The sequence below is a fragment of the Necator americanus genome, chromosome X (genome assembly GCF_031761385.1).
Source record: "Necator americanus strain Aroian chromosome X, whole genome shotgun sequence".
In the NCBI taxonomy this organism is placed as follows: Eukaryota; Metazoa; Nematoda; class Chromadorea; order Rhabditida; family Ancylostomatidae; genus Necator; species Necator americanus.
Genome location: NC_087376.1, coordinates 30,593,161 through 30,610,070, shown reverse-complemented (window position 1 = coordinate 30,610,070; position 16,910 = coordinate 30,593,161). Strand labels below are relative to the sequence as shown.

The window sequence follows — 16,910 nt, the reverse complement described above, 5'->3', positions numbered from 1 at the left end:
TGCATAGATAGTTTAGCGTGACCATTTTGATTTGAAAGCTAATTGTATAGACCACAAAAATACTCCTAAGTGCGCAGAAACTTTTGTGGATACGAAACCGGGTTTTCTTTTTAATAGTGCGAAACATATCGATGTAAATAAGGAAAGAGCTTCGGAATGAGTAAATTGCCGGAAAGTGACTTTTTCTATTGTTCATAGAATAAAGATTTTTATTTGCCATTAGTCACTAGCTTTGTGGCATGATTCAAAGCAAACACTGGACTACTTCTTACGTATTTTAAATGGTACATGAGCGAGTATACTTTTAATATTATGGAGAAGTGCAAGATTGCAGTCAGAAGAATATCAAAGCATTGTAATTTTTGTCACTACAAAAATAAAAATGACTGGTTACCATTACAAGGAAGCTATCTATTGCAAATCAAATTTTATTGTACATGTACTTAATTTGCAGAGATTTCCAACATGGAACAATAACCTTTTTTTGATGAATAACAACAAGAATTAAAGTAATCACAACTGCAGTTAATCGATAATACTTTTTTTGTTTCTGGCTGTCTGCATAATCCACTCTTATCCGAACTTGTCCAAGCACTTATGAGAGCGAAAAAGATTCACAACACAAACATCCATAATAGTTTGTTATTCAGATCGGTCAGTCATCAAAATAACATTCGTAGAACATGATTTCAGCACTATTACATCGTTGTGATCGCCAATAAATCTGCTTGATCATTTTATTGGCAATAAACTTCATAGCATCATGGAGTTTATGCATCGCCATGTGGAGCAAACAACAAAAGTTAATAAACAACCATTGTAAGTGTCATAGAAGTGTTTTGGTCAACGACTATTCAGTGTGCAGTTTTCAAACGCTTGGAACCATCATCTTCACTTCAGGAACTTGACTGCTATTCAGTACATGACAGTGGTTGATGTTACGAACCTCTTAGGTGTCCTTGAAAGACCATCGCTAAGTAATAACCGGAACAGTTTAGATGAATGCAGTCAAATGTAGAAATTGCTAAATTTTCATAGACAAAACATTCGCATACTTCAACGTTGTAGAAAACTTTCGTTATAGGGTTGCTTACGTCTGTAACACACTTCTGCAACAATTTTTTCGTTTATTTTCCTGAAAATTTATTACGTGTTAACGAACACAGGCAAAATCCAATGCACATAAAATCCTAACTTTAAACCTCCCTGAGATCACTCAAAAATTATGCTTTACGCTGGATATCAATTTCTGTTGTTTTTCTTTTATGTCGTGAAAATATAGCACGTTATCATTTAGGGAAACGCCCACATAAGCATTCATTCTGAAAACTAACTGAAGCTCATTTAAAAAAAAAAACTTGTTTCCACCAAAATTCTCCACACAAAATCTGCAACGGAACACAACTCTGAGTGATTGAAGGCTTTCATCATGGAATTTTCGAACAGAAAAATCCATTAAGGAGGACCTTCCAAGAAAAAAACCCTTAAAAATACAGCTGGAGAAATTCCCTAGATTTTAAGAAATTACTCTGAGCAGGTACAAGCGAATGGAGTAGAGTTCTAGATGAATAGAAGTTGAACATCCCATCCAACTTGTGCCAAGATATTCTCAAACAAACTTAATTTATATTCTCACTAGCAGTAATTTGAGATATGCATACCGAATGAACCCATCAAGTGAAAGGAAATAATTGACTGAGAATATAGGCTGCACTTCAGAAATTCTGTATATATCCCAGAAAACTAAAGTTTGATGGCACAGCAAATCTCGCAACAAAATGCTTCTCTTTGGAAATTTTTATGTTAAAAGGTGGAAAATGTGGAGAAGAAATTACTGTAACTACAATTTGTGATGATGTCATTTTTGTTCATTTTTTCCTGAAAAGACTTTCACATCCCTCTGCTTTTGAAGACTTATTCATGAGGTTCTTTAGGGCTTTAGTCATCATAAATGAGACAGTGTACCTTTCGCACCGCGTCTCTATTTTTGTGGGTTACGGTATACATGTCGGCATCTGATGTCTTCCGCCGACTTTTTTAATCTCGGTCTCCAAACTTTACGTTCTTTCCTTAGGTCAAATAAAGAAAGTCGGCTCACTCTTTAGGGCAGAACTTGTTCTAATATGACATTAAACGACATATAGAGCAAATGCACAGTAACAACTAAAAATAAAGCCGTAAAATTGCGATTCTTTTTCTCAGGCTCTGAGTTAATTTTCTTTCCTTGAAATAGATAGAAGAGTTGAATAGCTGCGAAGGTGAAACAGCACAAAAAGAGAACAAAAAAAGTGGGAAAAGTGCAATTTTCACTATTACAATATCGAAAAACTGCTAATTTTCAAAGAAATCAAAATCCAGACATTATTTCGAGAGAACTCGCTGAAATCAATGTTACTGTTTGCAAAAAGGTCATAATATTCCAGTGATTCGCGCCTTTAGTAACACCTTATGTGAAGTTTTTCAACTTTATTATCTTTTGAAGTTTTGGAACTAAGGTCTATCAAATTACTGTAATGTTGAAATTTCTCTTATAAGTAGAGCATTTAATCGGAATCGGAATCACTTTCGAGTTTTTCATTATCATATAAAAAATTAGGAATAAAAATGTCACTTGTATGGACAACGTGCTCAGATCCTTGAGCTATTCCCTGCACCCGCAAACAGAGTTTCAAGGTCACAAAGTTCAGTAATAAAAAACAAAAGAGATTTGTTATGTCAACAATACTGAAAATCCACAAAATGTTTCTACAAACGATCAAGGTCAGGCAAAGTTATTGATAATGGTGAATAAGAAATGGAAAAACTAATTTTCAGTAGCCCAATTGCATCCCTTCACAAAATTCCAAATTCCATCGTTCTGCTGGGAAATTCCTGTATGTGTTCCTCCAGTTACTGTCGGAAGATAACAGCAAACACGCAGGAACAGTTTCATTTACACAACTATCGTAACCGTATCTTTACGCTCACGATTTTCTCGTATACGGTGCAGTTAACTACGGTGCTGTGTACAAATTCAGTTCTAAACGAGGTTCTTTATTGCTATCATTTCAATGCATCTAACGTTAAATCGTGAATTGATTGTACGGGTTTCAAGGCAACGACCCATAATGGATACGGAATTTTTGGAAAACGTATTTCAAAGGTGCCGGTCGCCCGACTACATTCACTCGTGTAAACTACCGTCACCGTACGTACTCTAACCGGCTGCACATCTTCAAGCGTAACATCGACCGACCCGAAATTGCACTGCAGCGAGTAAAACACTTTAAAAGTGCGAAAAAGTTCTGTTCCTCTCCAACAAACATACAACGTCTAAAACATTCCGATTCACCGCACGTAAAAGCAATGAATGATGACGATACGAGGGGAACGTGGAGCGTGTTTATCTGATTTCATGTCTTTTATCGACTTCTACATAGCATTCCCATTTTGATAACCATCTATATCTGTCGAATAGAAAAGCAAGATAAGTCCTATTAAAAACAGCTCACGAGCCGTCATAAAAACGACCCGATCGTGTGCCGAACGAGCCGAGATCAACGACGGTGTTAACGCATTGCTTATTGACACTTGAATCTTAATATTTTCGACAAAAAAAGGAGATCTTCCTCAAGAAATTCTCCAACTCATCATCTCAGGCGAATCTTCTCTCTCCAAACAATTCACGCTGCGTATGAGTGTGTAATTTTTTCGTGAAGCGATCACAGCTGGAAACCGGTCATCCTCAGCTTTTCTCTTTCACTTTCCGAAAAAGACGCCTCCTTTCTGATGCGAAAAATGCTTTGACAAATGATAGTCCCGAAACCGGTTCACATTTTGCTACACAACCACTCAAATGTTCGAATTCGAATTCAGCTACATGCACGGAAATAGCGTCAACAAAGGCGAAACATCCGCTATCAGTGCATCCACTTCAACATGAGTTTCTTCGTCAGCTGCTGACCACAACTACATGATTTCCGATGCCATCAGAACTGTTCTGTGATCGCGGAACCGACTCGAGGAAGCAAACGAAACTTGGCAATATCATCGCCTTTGATTTACCGCTTGTGACGGTGGTCCAGGTCTTACAACTCACTACGAAAACGCGCCAACTTTCGCCATTCAAACTCCTTCGGTCTACCCGACCACTTCTTTGGACCTCTTCTGATGGCCCATTTTTCATGAGGATACACGAATTACACCTTATATTAAAGTTTTTATTTAGTTTTGCTTGTTCGGAAAGACATAAGCCGCTCAGCGAACAAAAAGAAAATGAAGAGGTTCTGTGGCACAATACACTGAGTGAATCGCGATGCTCGCTTAATATCCGGGAGCGGTACGAGGTGGAGGGCAGTGGTCGCATCCTCCTGCAATTGATAGCGTTATCAAGATTTTCACAAACTAAATGATAAAAGATGTGTGAGCGTATGTTTATGCTTGACTCACCAGCTGGTCCAGTCTCTCCATCGGGTCCATTCTCTCCGTTTGCTCCAGGCTGTCCAGGAGCTCCAGCAGCTCCATTGTCTCCAGGAGGTCCCTGGGGTCCAGGCTGTCCGGGTTGTCCATCTGATCCAGGCTGTCCATCGGGTCCAGGGGGTCCTTGTGGTCCGGGAGGTCCAGGGGGTCCGTTGGGTCCGGGAACCTCGTGGAGTTGTCCGGGAGCTCCTGGTGCTCCTGGGTTTCCTGGCTGTCCATCGTTTCCAGGAGGTCCAGGGGGTCCTTGGGGTCCTGGGGTTCCAGCTTGTCCGGGGGCTCCAGGCTGTCCATCGGCTCCTGGGTTTCCTGGGGGTCCCTTTGGTCCTGGGTTTCCTGGAGGTCCGACGGGGCCATCGGGGCAGTCAAAGCAGAAGTCGTGAGGAGGAGCGGGGGTGGCTGGAGGTCCGTCGGGTCCGTCCTTACCAGGTGCTCCAGGCTGACCATCTGCTCCATCTTCTCCGTTGGGTCCTGGGGCTCCAGGGGGTCCAGCAGGAGAAACTCCGCAACCACAGCAACCTCCAGCAGGGGCTGAGTCGAAGCTTCCTTCAACTCCAGCAGAGGTGTATCCAGCCTGACGACGGCTTCTGAGGGCTCCTCCGGAGACCTTGGCTAGCACCTGCAATTACCATTTGAGTTCGTCTTTTGAAAAAGCAAAATGTATGTATGTCGTATGTCGGGCAAGGAACACACCTGTGTTCGGGTAACCTCTCGCCAGATGTTTCCGGAGCGAGATTTACAGAAGTCAACCTCACTTTGCATAACCGACTGCATGTGCTGCATGTAGTTGTAGAGCATTGGGACCGAGATGACGCAAACGAGGGTCGCCATCGTGGAGATGGCAACGCCAAAAAAGGCGACTCTACGGAGAGAGTTAGCCTCGATCTCGAGCTCCTTTTCGCTGCTCATCTGAAAGCAGCACAAGGACATATTCAGACAATTCAACCAACACGCTCATAGTTGAGCAGGTCAGAACGGGATACAGAGAAGAGGGAAATTTGGTTCAAAAATTCCAGAAGATTCGTAAAATTCTACCGTCCACACATCATTCCAAAAATGGCGAATGCAAAAGACATGATCAACAAAATACTGAAATGTGACATCGCCGAAAACAGAATTATTGAAAGATGCCGAAGTGAGCAGAACATTGAGAGTGTGCGATGAATGTGGAGTCTTCGAAATGTTGAGATGACCTACCGTTGTTGTATGGGATGCTATGCCCACCTGGTATCTCCCTGAGGCGAGTTGCCTTTTATAGTCGAGTAGGGCGGTGATTCCGTGGCTAGACGTAGACGAAATAGCGAAGGACAGCAGTGAAACATGGCGATAGACCGCGCATTTCGACGAGGCGACAGCCCAAGGTCGACGCTTGACGCTGACGGGTTCCCTGTTTGTAAGCGGGCTAATGTTAATTAAGGTACAACGCCTATTCTACAAACGGCACAACAACACCTTCCTCATTTCTGAGTTCGAGTACGTGCGGCGTTCTGCTTCATGCGATCGCTCATATTCATCCACTATCGGCCAATCTAAACAGAGGAGGACTAGAACTCCTCGTAGGACCCCAGACGTACCACGTTACAATTATTCTTTCCCTCACCAAATATCACTTCCTTTCCTGATTAGTCTATTAGCGACATTCTCGTATAAGTTTAGCGTTAATTGCTCTTTTATTATCCTTTCATGGCCGCTCCAAACATACCACAAACGTAGGTAGAAAACACCCACCGTGGTAAGAATGTGTTCCGACCAAAGGTGTTACTGAGGAATGCCATTTGAAAAACTGCAGACCGTCGGTTTTTAATCGACCACAAAAGTGAGAGGGTCACCACACACACACACAACTACAACTACTTTCGCCAGCAATACTTGAAATTCTTTCGGGAGGACAAAAATTTACGGCCATTCCATCTCCACATTGCTGAAGAGTCACAGTTTGGGCGGCCCCTCAACTGTCCAAGTCTGCTTTTCCCAAAATCACTATTTCTATCGTCTATGTGTGTTTTTGGATTAACACCGTACTCAAGTCATTCCAAAACGGAATCCGAACATTTTTTTCATTCTGCAGAGACTGTGACGGAACATATGTTTCGGTATGTGTATCGGTAACAGTACAACTGTTGATTGTACTCTTTTGGAGAGGAGCAAGGTGTTGTCGTTGCGTAAGATCCTAATTGATCTCTAATCAAAATTTTAGTTTCTGCAAATCAAAGTTCGTTTTGTGCGCCTATCTACTAAAACGGAATTGCGTTCCACTAGGAAATTTTCAGAAAAACTACAGGCGAAGCGATGATGATGTCGGAGAAAACGTCAACGTTCCACCTTTGCAAGAAAAAAACCTATTGATTCGGGGTACATGCTTTGTGCTGCTTTTCTAGTAGTGTTATTTTATGTGTACTTTCATAAGACGTATTGCTTCTGTCAACATAAATTGGACCACCCATCAAGTGTGATTTTGAGTACGATGATCAGACGGACACGTTCCACGTGTGTCATCGCGGCAGCATCCATACGCAGTTTCTGGCACACGTTCAGCACGCTGATCAACGACGTGCGATTGTTTGGCACAATATAAATCACCAACACCTTAGATGATGTCCCGCCGGGTGTGGCTCACACGGTCACAGTTTTTTAATGCAAAAATTTCCATTTGTTGGTGTTCATTCGGGTTTCTGGTCGAGTTTTCGTGATTCTTCCACCAATCCCCTGCCTTTCTTTGAGTGGTTCCCCACCAGATATCAGAGGCTCGATGCTTCCCCTGTACCTGTGTCCTTCTGCCAATATCGCGTTCGGGTGTGTACGCGCTCGCACTCTGCCTTGTATCTCTTATTTGTTTGGCTATCTCTGAAAGGTATCTTCTTCATTCGAGTAAAGGCGCCAAGGTCAGGTTCACTTCAACTTCAATGTAACAGATATGCGAATTCCCAAACGATGAACCGCTGCTGCTGAGCGTTTCGCGCAACACACGCACTCGGATACACAGTACACATGCCCGAGTTGGTAACCCCGTCAAGGTCGCCGTTAGCCATTCATCAGTTCGGTTTTCGGTTGCACTCTACAGGCATAGGAAGCTAATCAAGGCTGCTAGTAGACGAGCAGCGAAGGTTTTGTTCGGGCTAGTGAGACATGGCCACGCGAAATCACACTTTCGATCAACGCACATTAAATTATACCCTGTTTGATGACGCGTTTTCAAGCTTTGCGACATGTTATGCGCATCGTGGGTGGGCTGCGACTCGATCGCCCAAGGTGAGAGCTGGGCTGAGAACCCAGATGATCAGCTCTCACACTTCCTCGCATCTCAATTGTTCTCCCTTACTCCAACACAATGATACGCCAGACAGCGGTTGTTCTACACGAAACTGCTAATTCGACGGCACTGCGAATTCAGTTCGCTTCGAGGTGATTGATTTGTACCCCTTCAACACGTTGGATTACCGCTCGGCCAAGCCGCACGAGTTGAATCACAGGCCGTATGGAATAACACAATTAAGGTTTCGCTTTGTCCGTATGTCAAAATCACATCACGACGAACACTTCCTGGCAAAAATTTTAAACTCAGCCATCACTGAAATCCAAAACACATATCTCAGCAACTTCCTACAACTCATCACTCACCTGAATCTGCATTAAATTAACTATGAATAAAAATAACCACAAATATTTAACCGGAAATCTTATTTTTACAAATATAATATTATGAAGAACCTAGTGAGCACTGAAAGTACTGATCATTGGTGATGTTTTCTTCAAATGCTTTACTTTGCACAGCACAGCTACAAGGATTAGCTAAAAGCAACTTGGACAAAGTGAGCCGCAGGATTTGCAACGTTTACTATCATCAAGATTAATCTAAGAAAGACTATGATGTGACCGTACTATGTGTTACTCGTGGTAGGAAGGTCAGAGATTATAAAAAGTTGGAGATTTAATATTGAAAAAACGGCTTTTAACAACAGTTATCATTCACAAACTCATCAAACACTGTATCCTTCTTTTTGTTCTGTGACAGTTTCTCTTGACGGTAACTGATAGCCACATATGTACACCTTTACTTTCACACGAGTTGTCCAGTCCAATATCCATGCGAGAGAATACGATGCACACTTACTATCCATAATCGCTAACGGGGAAAAAAGTGATATCTGCTCAGTTCATTGGCGACCACCAATGTTGAGGCGTATCCGTTGTGGTTTTGCAGGTTTGTGGCCGACCGGGTTTAGCATGCTTTCGTGCACAAAAGTGGAACTGAGTAGTGCTTGGTTTAATAATCAGTTCGTGCAGTTAACTTCATTGGAATGATTTTTTCCTCAAGTCTAATGATCGCATCAATTTTATGATATGAGTTGCAGAGGCGTGCATTCTACAGACTTGTCAAGCTTTGTCCCGGTCATTCCAGAAGTAAAACCTTAGCGAAAAAATATGCTTTGAATTCTTAACACTCCTGTCTTCTGGTACAAACACATCACACGTTGAGTTCGATTTCACAAAGCACAGATCTTTTTTATGTCTTACAAACAGATTCTATGGATGTCTTCACGATCGTCGTGCGGAAGGAATCTAAACTATTTCTCCTTATTCTCTACAAGATAGCAACGAGAAGATGCTGTTCTTCTCAAGAGATGATCTCTATATGATGTGTACATCAGAAATCACGACACTGTCAAAGAGTGCGTTCTGATAAAAGATCTCAAGGTTCTTTCGGAATTCCACTGAAATTTCAAGGTCGACCAGCAATAGCACGAAGCTCGGCAACCTAAGATTTAGACGACTCACTAGCACGACCCCTAGCAGAGAACACTACTCAACAAAGTGTAAACTCGAATGAGTGAAATAAGTCAATGCCACTTAATTTTGTGATTTAAGAAAAACCGAAATTCTTCAACTAAGTACATTGTTACACAAGCACCGCTCTTCTTAGATGTGGATAGTTCCACCTGTTAGGTAATTTCACCTCAATTTTCTGCGCCACTACGCAATACAAATTAATATTACCGGGGATCATTCAGGAGGTGGTAGGTCAGCAGTGTTACTAGTTACATAGAGTTGAACTTGTTATAATTTAATAATGTGATTTTAACCATTGTTCACTAGTGTGAATGCTTTTGTAAAGAGGAGTTTAATGACGTACAAGTTCTTCTAAGGCACTTGATACATTTTTGAGGAAACATTCCATATGAACTCGTATTCACATGCTATCTACTTCGTCAATGTTCCCGAACTCGTGCAGAAGACAGGTGATTTTCGAACGCTTTCTGTTCTTCTTTTGAATGTTTTTATTTCGAAAGACATAAATGTGTAAGGATAGTCGACCATTTCTGAAGATGTTCTGCAGATTGTTTTTAAAGTGAATGCCAATTAATATTTATATTTGTTACAACTTTTTATAATCATGTAGCGAGGAGGTTGAAGGAGAAACTCGGTAAGAACTACAATTTTCCCCTATGCTGCCACCACTTTGCCACCAACTTCCAATCCACAATGGAAATCTAGAAAATTTTCTTATATGTTCAGTAGATTGAATGTGCTTTCGGGACGTTCTCACAACAAGAATGATATCCACGATCTTTCGATTTTGTAACCACATGTTGCACCCAAAATGTTTGATCTTTATGCGAGAAAAAAAGTACATGGAACGGATCGCACTCTGTTTCGTCACACATGTTGTTAATTGAGTGAACCCAAAAAAAGATCTGACATAGCAATGAATTCGCAACGTGTCCGACAGTCAACAAATGACCTTAGAAGGAAACTGCAAGCAACTTATGTGCTTCTGATTGCACCAGATAGCAACCGATGCGCGAATCAACAATCCGCAGACCTGTGGCCACGAAAAGCGAGTGCCGGGCGGGGGTGGCGTTATCGGGCGACGATCGTGACGGAAATTCCTTCAAAGGAAAAATGCGTTGTGATAGAATGGAAATGAATCAACATAGATCACCTATTTTCGTCGTATTACCGAGTGGAGATCTCTAGACATGGCATCACATGCTGCCACATTTCATCGCTTTGCTTCCTTTCTTTCTCGGGAGCAGTCACTGATTCTGAGACCGTCGGCATTCAAAAAACTTCCACTTTATGATGGTGGTCTGATGGAAGACTAAAAGAGATCAGCAGCGTGGTTTTAAACGTCACCGGAACTCGATGAAAGCTCTTTCTTATAGAGTTGTTTTGCTTTCGCTGAAAGTCCAACGAGTGTCCCACAGCCCATAAACGTGTACCATCGTCCTTAAACCACTTTCATGAATCATCTCTGGAAAATGCCGTTATTCCAGTGTTTCATCACCCAACTACAAAATGATTCACTAAAACAACGAGCTCATTTTTACTTCAGTCTTACTTGTAAATGATAGTTTTCAGTTAAGGGTAAACATGAAAAAAAATTATCTTCTTGTCATTGGGAGATTAGAAAACAGAGAATGTTAGGTCAGCCAGACCCGAAGCTCTGCTTCAAATTCGAAAGAACGAAAGAATGGCGAAAACATATTTATAGTGATTATTTTGTAAAGATCTGATTTTGTCTCTTTGGATATTTGTATGTTCAAATTACTAAAGACATTTATCGTAATCATAACATCTATTCCACCTCGTAGCGTAATTCCGCTGGGTACTTTTCATGTAGTTGCGTCCGAAATCGGCCACACCCGATTTTTTTTTTCTTTGAACGTACGAATTTGCCTAATGTTACGTGCTTAAGTTAAAGAACACTAAATTTACATCCTAGGACAAGATTCCTTCGGAATTAGAAGCACTCGGAAATGCTTGATTCCGGATATAGTGGAAATAGCTGATCAGAGATGACGCTTCCATACATACGCGAAAAGCAGGAATGCGACAGATGAGCTTTCTTAATCACAGTTGTCCACTAACACTTCACGAACAGTTCCAAACGCGGAAAAAAAGTCAATTTCAAAACTTTTTTCACTGATCACAAAATTCCTGATCAGTCCGCTTAATTTGTTAGTATCGACTTAATCGATCTTAACTCTCTTTGAAAACTACTAATATAGTAGTACAGTGTTTGTATTTTGATGTACTGTCATCTGTCTACGCCTATGTTTTTTTCCGTACTCGGAATTTTTCCATAACGTTCTATGACTAGGTCAGTGAAATAAAGGAAGTTTACACTCTGTGGCAGAAATTATTCTGGTATGCGACCAGACAACATCGAAAAATATCAGTAAATAGAAATAGAACAGCTAAACAGCACTATTTTTTTTTTTATTATGAGTTTATTTTTATCACTCAAAATAGCATATAACTTTAAAGCGAATCACAGTCTGGTTTGTAAAAGAATTACGGTCTAAAATTAATTAGTTGCTCGTGTCTGACCAATACTCTGAGAGTTACACAAAGGAAGATTTTCGGGCAGGTCGGAGCTAAAGGTCACATTTCAAAAGAAACCTACAGTACAATGCGGATTCATTAGTTTTTCTTTGATTAGGGCATCAAATTATCGTGTGTTGAAATTTAGTAACAGTTACTTTAGTTAGTAGTTATGTAGTCTGAAAATCTATGGAAACAAAACGCAAGAACACAGCTATATAGAAGAAGAATGAACGTTTTTTCACTATTTTGACCTAAATTCGTAATGTGAAATGGCTCGCAAATCTATCAATTAATTCTCAAACCTCTTAAAAAACCACAAAACTTCGACAATAAATAGCAAAAAGGGAATTTATGGAGACTACGACCTACGACAGCATTCATAAAATTAATTTTGTTAACAATCAACATTCAAGCGATCAAGTGAGTCGTCTGAAATATTTTGCAATGATGTTATTTCTTTTTGTAAATAAGCTCGATGAGCTCTCCCTAAGCCTACATCACCAGTTGAAGAAAAAGCCCAGTCAGCTGGATGTTTCTCACAACAGCAGCGGTGGAACCGAAATTTGACCCGTAGTGTCATAAAAACCCAAAAGTGGCGTATCTGTCTTGTAGTTGATGAAACTGCCTACGCCCCTTTAAGACCGACTCTCCAAGACGACACTTTTAACATTCATACTTCTCTTCTACGGCATAATGAAACAGTTATTTCGGATCTCATTTCCGGTTAATAGCACCCATCTACATTGGAATACTTCCGGGAAGTTCTCCTTTCAAATTCACAGAGCAGCTAGTAACCACGAATTGCTACTGCTTCCAACAGTCGCATATGGAGACATGTTACCGAGTGGCTGCGTAGTGAGGGAGAAGAGGGTCTGCGACTAACGCATTCTCAGATGCAGTGCTTCAAATGCGCCCAGTGCCGGATTGCGAATGGCATGATAATCGTCAAGGACGGTATGCGTTCGAAACGATCATCCCAGAGAAAACCGAGAAGGTCAACGCACTTATACGCGCACACACGCACACACATAACGCATTAATGGATGTGCTGTTGGCTAACACAGTGAAAGCATCGAAAAAAATACATCGCACTACAACTACGTCGATCATGACGTTGTGAATTAGTATTCGCTGTGACCATTGCGGTACGGTTTTTTCGCGAGCGGCGTTGCCAGCAGTTAGCGGAACCGAGTAATAAGAACCACCGCAAGTCTCGTTCGATAGCATGTCGCATTTTTTCGGAATTTTTTTTCTCACCAAAACACCCGGTGAAGACTCTTGAGACTACATCATCAGAGAAGCGACTGAGCAGAACTGCTCGCGTGCCACGTTCCTTCGAAAGTAAGCAACTGAAGTGCGAGTTCTAAAGAGTGAACGAAATTGCCTATATTAAGTAGTCGACAGTAGCGCGAAGGACGGGAACAGAGCACCGTGGGGCAGCAAATTTAGCACTACACATGATTCTATCTATGTTCACATTAAGTCCAGCACAGGAAAGTTCCCACAAATGATTGCTGTGCCAACGATTTAATTGTAATTGAATCTACGAAATCATGACAATCCGCTCAAAATGTATTCTAGTGTAAGGCCAAACGGAATTAATTATGCTTATTCTCCTCACTAAAGCAGAAAAATGAAACGCGCTGATTCGTATTCACAACCCCTTACTGATTTTACCGAGCTCGCCAACTTTGTCAGATATCACATTACTGCTCTGCTAAATACCAATCATTACCGTTTCTAGAACTTCATCGAGAGTAGACGACGTAACAATAAGTGTTTGGTCATCGACTTTCTCTTCTAGGAACAAATCACCGAGCAAATCTTGCGGCGCTGCAGTTGTTCCTCGTCCCACAGGTACATAGTCGGGACAGGTTTTCTGGAGTGCAAAACGGGCAATGAATTGACAATAGGGTCATTCAATCAGTTGAATTTCTCTAGATTTCAGACATTTTTCGATTCACGACCCATTAACGCTTGGGGAGCTCCTTTTATGGAAGAATACTGTTCATAATTTGCAACTGATTTGATGAGGTTTATGTTCCAAAAAACGGAAACTGAATTGAACTCGTTCAAAAGTTCTTCTCTCGGAGTACGTATCGTTCCACACATGCCACACTGAATTGTATGTGATTGATATTCGACAACAATTTGAAGGTTATAAAATCTGTTGGTTTTGATTTATAGTGATCAAATGTGGCTAACGTGGTTCATTCCTGTTCACACCTGAAGCAGGTCTATGCTTAAAAGAGTTCGAAGCAAATACGCCAGTCCGACGGTGTTTGTGGAATTTAACCATGTAAAAAACAGAGAATGGATCGTAAAACTGCGATTGCTATTGTCACATTAGGTGATCTTTTCGAAGACGACGCTAACAAAGCCTTCTCGGATACCAAACGTTCGTTAGAATTTTAATGAGCGGTGAGAGGGGCGAGGGACGTGCATACACGTGCACACGTGCACAGCTATCCCTGATGTAGAAGGAAAAAAACATTCCTCTGTTCTAATAACAAAGAACTTCATCCAGCGCTGATGAATCAAATTTTAAGAGTATAGTTTAGTTTTGGAGTAGTTTCACGTTTGTTCGCATCTCTTTTCACAAATCACACTGTTGCTGATCTAGATTAGTAATCGAGGTAACGTAGGCGTCAGTCTTCCAACATCACAAACTCCTCGAACTTTGCAGTTTTGTCATCTCAACATGGGTGGAATATAATACTACGTCGTAATAGGGAATTCGATGTTTTGCGATGACTAATAGTGGGCGACTCGAGTTTTTGAAAGCACTTCGCTTTTAGGAAACTGACAGGCGAACAAGTGAAAGGGGAGTGAAACTTTCTTAAGACAGAAATTCCAACTACTATGAGGGGTCAACGGAAGACGCTTTAACATTACTTATTTTCCAAAATATTGCAAAACTGACAAATTCGGCACAATTGTTGCAATATCAATCTTTTATCAAAGTGCAAACTGACTGGCGGTCAACAAAACAGAACAGGACATTTGCAAGAATGAAATTTCTGCTAACTTCCACCCATAGTAGCGTCCTTGCAGCGACTATTACCGTATTTCGGTCCCGTTATTTTGTTGACTAGACAACTGGAAAGAAATATATGATAGGTATGCGGAAGCTGCGTTATGAAGCATCACTGCCGTACAGGTTTCATTTGTAGTCTCAGTTCACCGTAATTCACAGCGAAAATTCGATTTCTACCAGGACAACGAAGCAATCCTGAAAAAAAACCAAAGAGAAAGGCGAACATGTTTATTTTTATATTTGCATTTGCAAAGAGAATCACAATGACATTCGAGAGATACTCATTTCCAGGGAAATTAGGCAGAACAAGAAACTGGGCAATTGCATCCCACAAAATCTAATCTGTTTAAGGGCATCACTCCACTAATCTGAGATGGTACGGATTTCAGGTGGGTTATGTCTATACTGAGTCGTAGATTATGGAGAGAAGGGTGATTCCGTCTGTTTCTTCCTAATTGCCGTAAAAAACAGCCCGGAATATACGACTTCGAGCGTACCGGCGCGCTATTTTCCGACAAGTTCGATTGGAACGCGCCAACCTTGTGCACTCGCCGCATCTTCCGGGCAATTAGGAAGAAATGAATGGAATCACCCCCCTCTCCATAATCTACGACCTCGTATACGAATATTCCACCTGAAATCCGTGCCACCTCAGATTCGTTGGGTGATGCCTTTAATATTGTTTAGAGCTTTCGACCAATATAAAATTTACAAGGAGCCCACAGAGCATCTTCCTAATCCCCGTTTGGCTTCAATTACCTTTGTTCTTCGGAAGAAAGAGCTCTGTAACCAGCATCGGCTTTTTCGGTGAGTTGTCCATTTTCAGAGAGGCTTCAATTAGAAAGTTGCAATGCTATAGAAGCCAGAAACAAAGTTTTTAAAGGAATAAAACAGCTCCCCAGCAATTCTCAGAGATGATAGCACTTCCTATTTTCGAGCAATCATTGTTGCATCTCATGCGAGATGAATTGTCTGCTGGGCGATGGATGAAAAATTCTGTGGGATCAGCTCTCCATCGGATGTGAGTTCAATAAATTTTTATCACGTCGCGAACTTGCTATACACTTCGTCTATCGGATTACCGAAGCAGAAAAAAGAGTGCGCACCACAGAGATTTGTTCAAAGTACTCATTCTGCAGATCGCTATCGCTTCTTGCATTGTTTCTCAAAGAAAATCAGCTAATGCGGGTCTCACGGCGGTTTAGCCTGTTATCGCTGCTTTTGTTGTTGCTAGCGATAAGTTTTTGGAGCATGAAACGGCCGACACATGACTGGATTTTGGGTCGTTCTCCGGTGCTACACTGCAACATTCATCTTACGGGAATTATCTGGCGCGTGTTTTGCATAAGGCGTCTTAGACACCTTTCGTTATTGCGACTCATCAACATCAACTACGGCTCGGCTAGAAAAGCTTTTACAAGAAACATCGCCCATTCACAAACAGCAGGGATTTTGACCGACCAGATTTCACCTTTTAGATTTATTCGAAGTTTATTTGATAGGCGTCCCACTTAAAGGTCATCCTACTGTTTTTTTGAAACCTATTGTCTTTCGGATCGAGCTGATGTTAGTAAACAACATGTATGGATCTTTAATTTCAAACTGCCCTTTTCCATTACTACATATGCTGTAAATCAAATTCCCATCATCGTTTTCGGATCAAATCACAATCTCGACCGTGTGGAAAGCAAGAAATTCCAATTTGCATGAACGTAAAAATTTAAACAACTGATGTAAAACATCCCTACCATCAAAACCTGAGAAGGCTTATCTCGATAGTATTTTTTAGTTATATGATGATCGGGTTAGACTCGATGCAGAACCAGAATCGTATACTCTTCCGGTTCTGCAAAACCTATTTCATTATCTTGACTGTCAGTTCATCCGAAGACATTTTCACTGTTCTTGCATGAATCTGTCGAAAGGTATCAGTGCAACAAGTCAAAAGCTGTCTCCTCGATTCAACCACGGAACTTGCTTTTTATATGATTCTCTGTCCACCTTAGGTCTGGGTTTTTCATAATTCCAAATTGGCAACACTTGACCGCCTAGAAAAAATAAAATAAAACGTTTATTCATGCTAAACTGC

The 16,910-nt window shown here is 41.2% G+C and overlaps 1 protein-coding gene across 2 annotated transcripts; it reads right to left on the bottom strand.

The window, feature by feature from the left end:
* Window positions 1-4,302: 4,302 nt before the first annotated feature.
* Window positions 4,303-16,900, bottom strand: RB195_025984 (uncharacterized protein; the record flags this gene model as incomplete). 2 transcript variants are annotated; one of them, XM_064214332.1, is made up of 5 exons in its annotated part: window positions 4,303-4,349; window positions 4,429-5,074; window positions 5,149-5,364; window positions 13,520-13,663; window positions 16,823-16,900. In XM_064214332.1, the coding sequence occupies 5 exons, from the start codon at window positions 16,898-16,900 to the stop codon at window positions 4,303-4,305; spliced, it is 1,131 nt and encodes a 376-aa protein (XP_064070213.1). The 2 variants fall into 2 exon arrangements, with proteins under 2 accessions (XP_064070213.1, XP_013291250.1); XM_013435796.2 differs by lacking the exons at window positions 13,520-13,663; window positions 16,823-16,900.
* Between the last annotated feature and the right edge of the window lie 10 nt (window positions 16,901-16,910).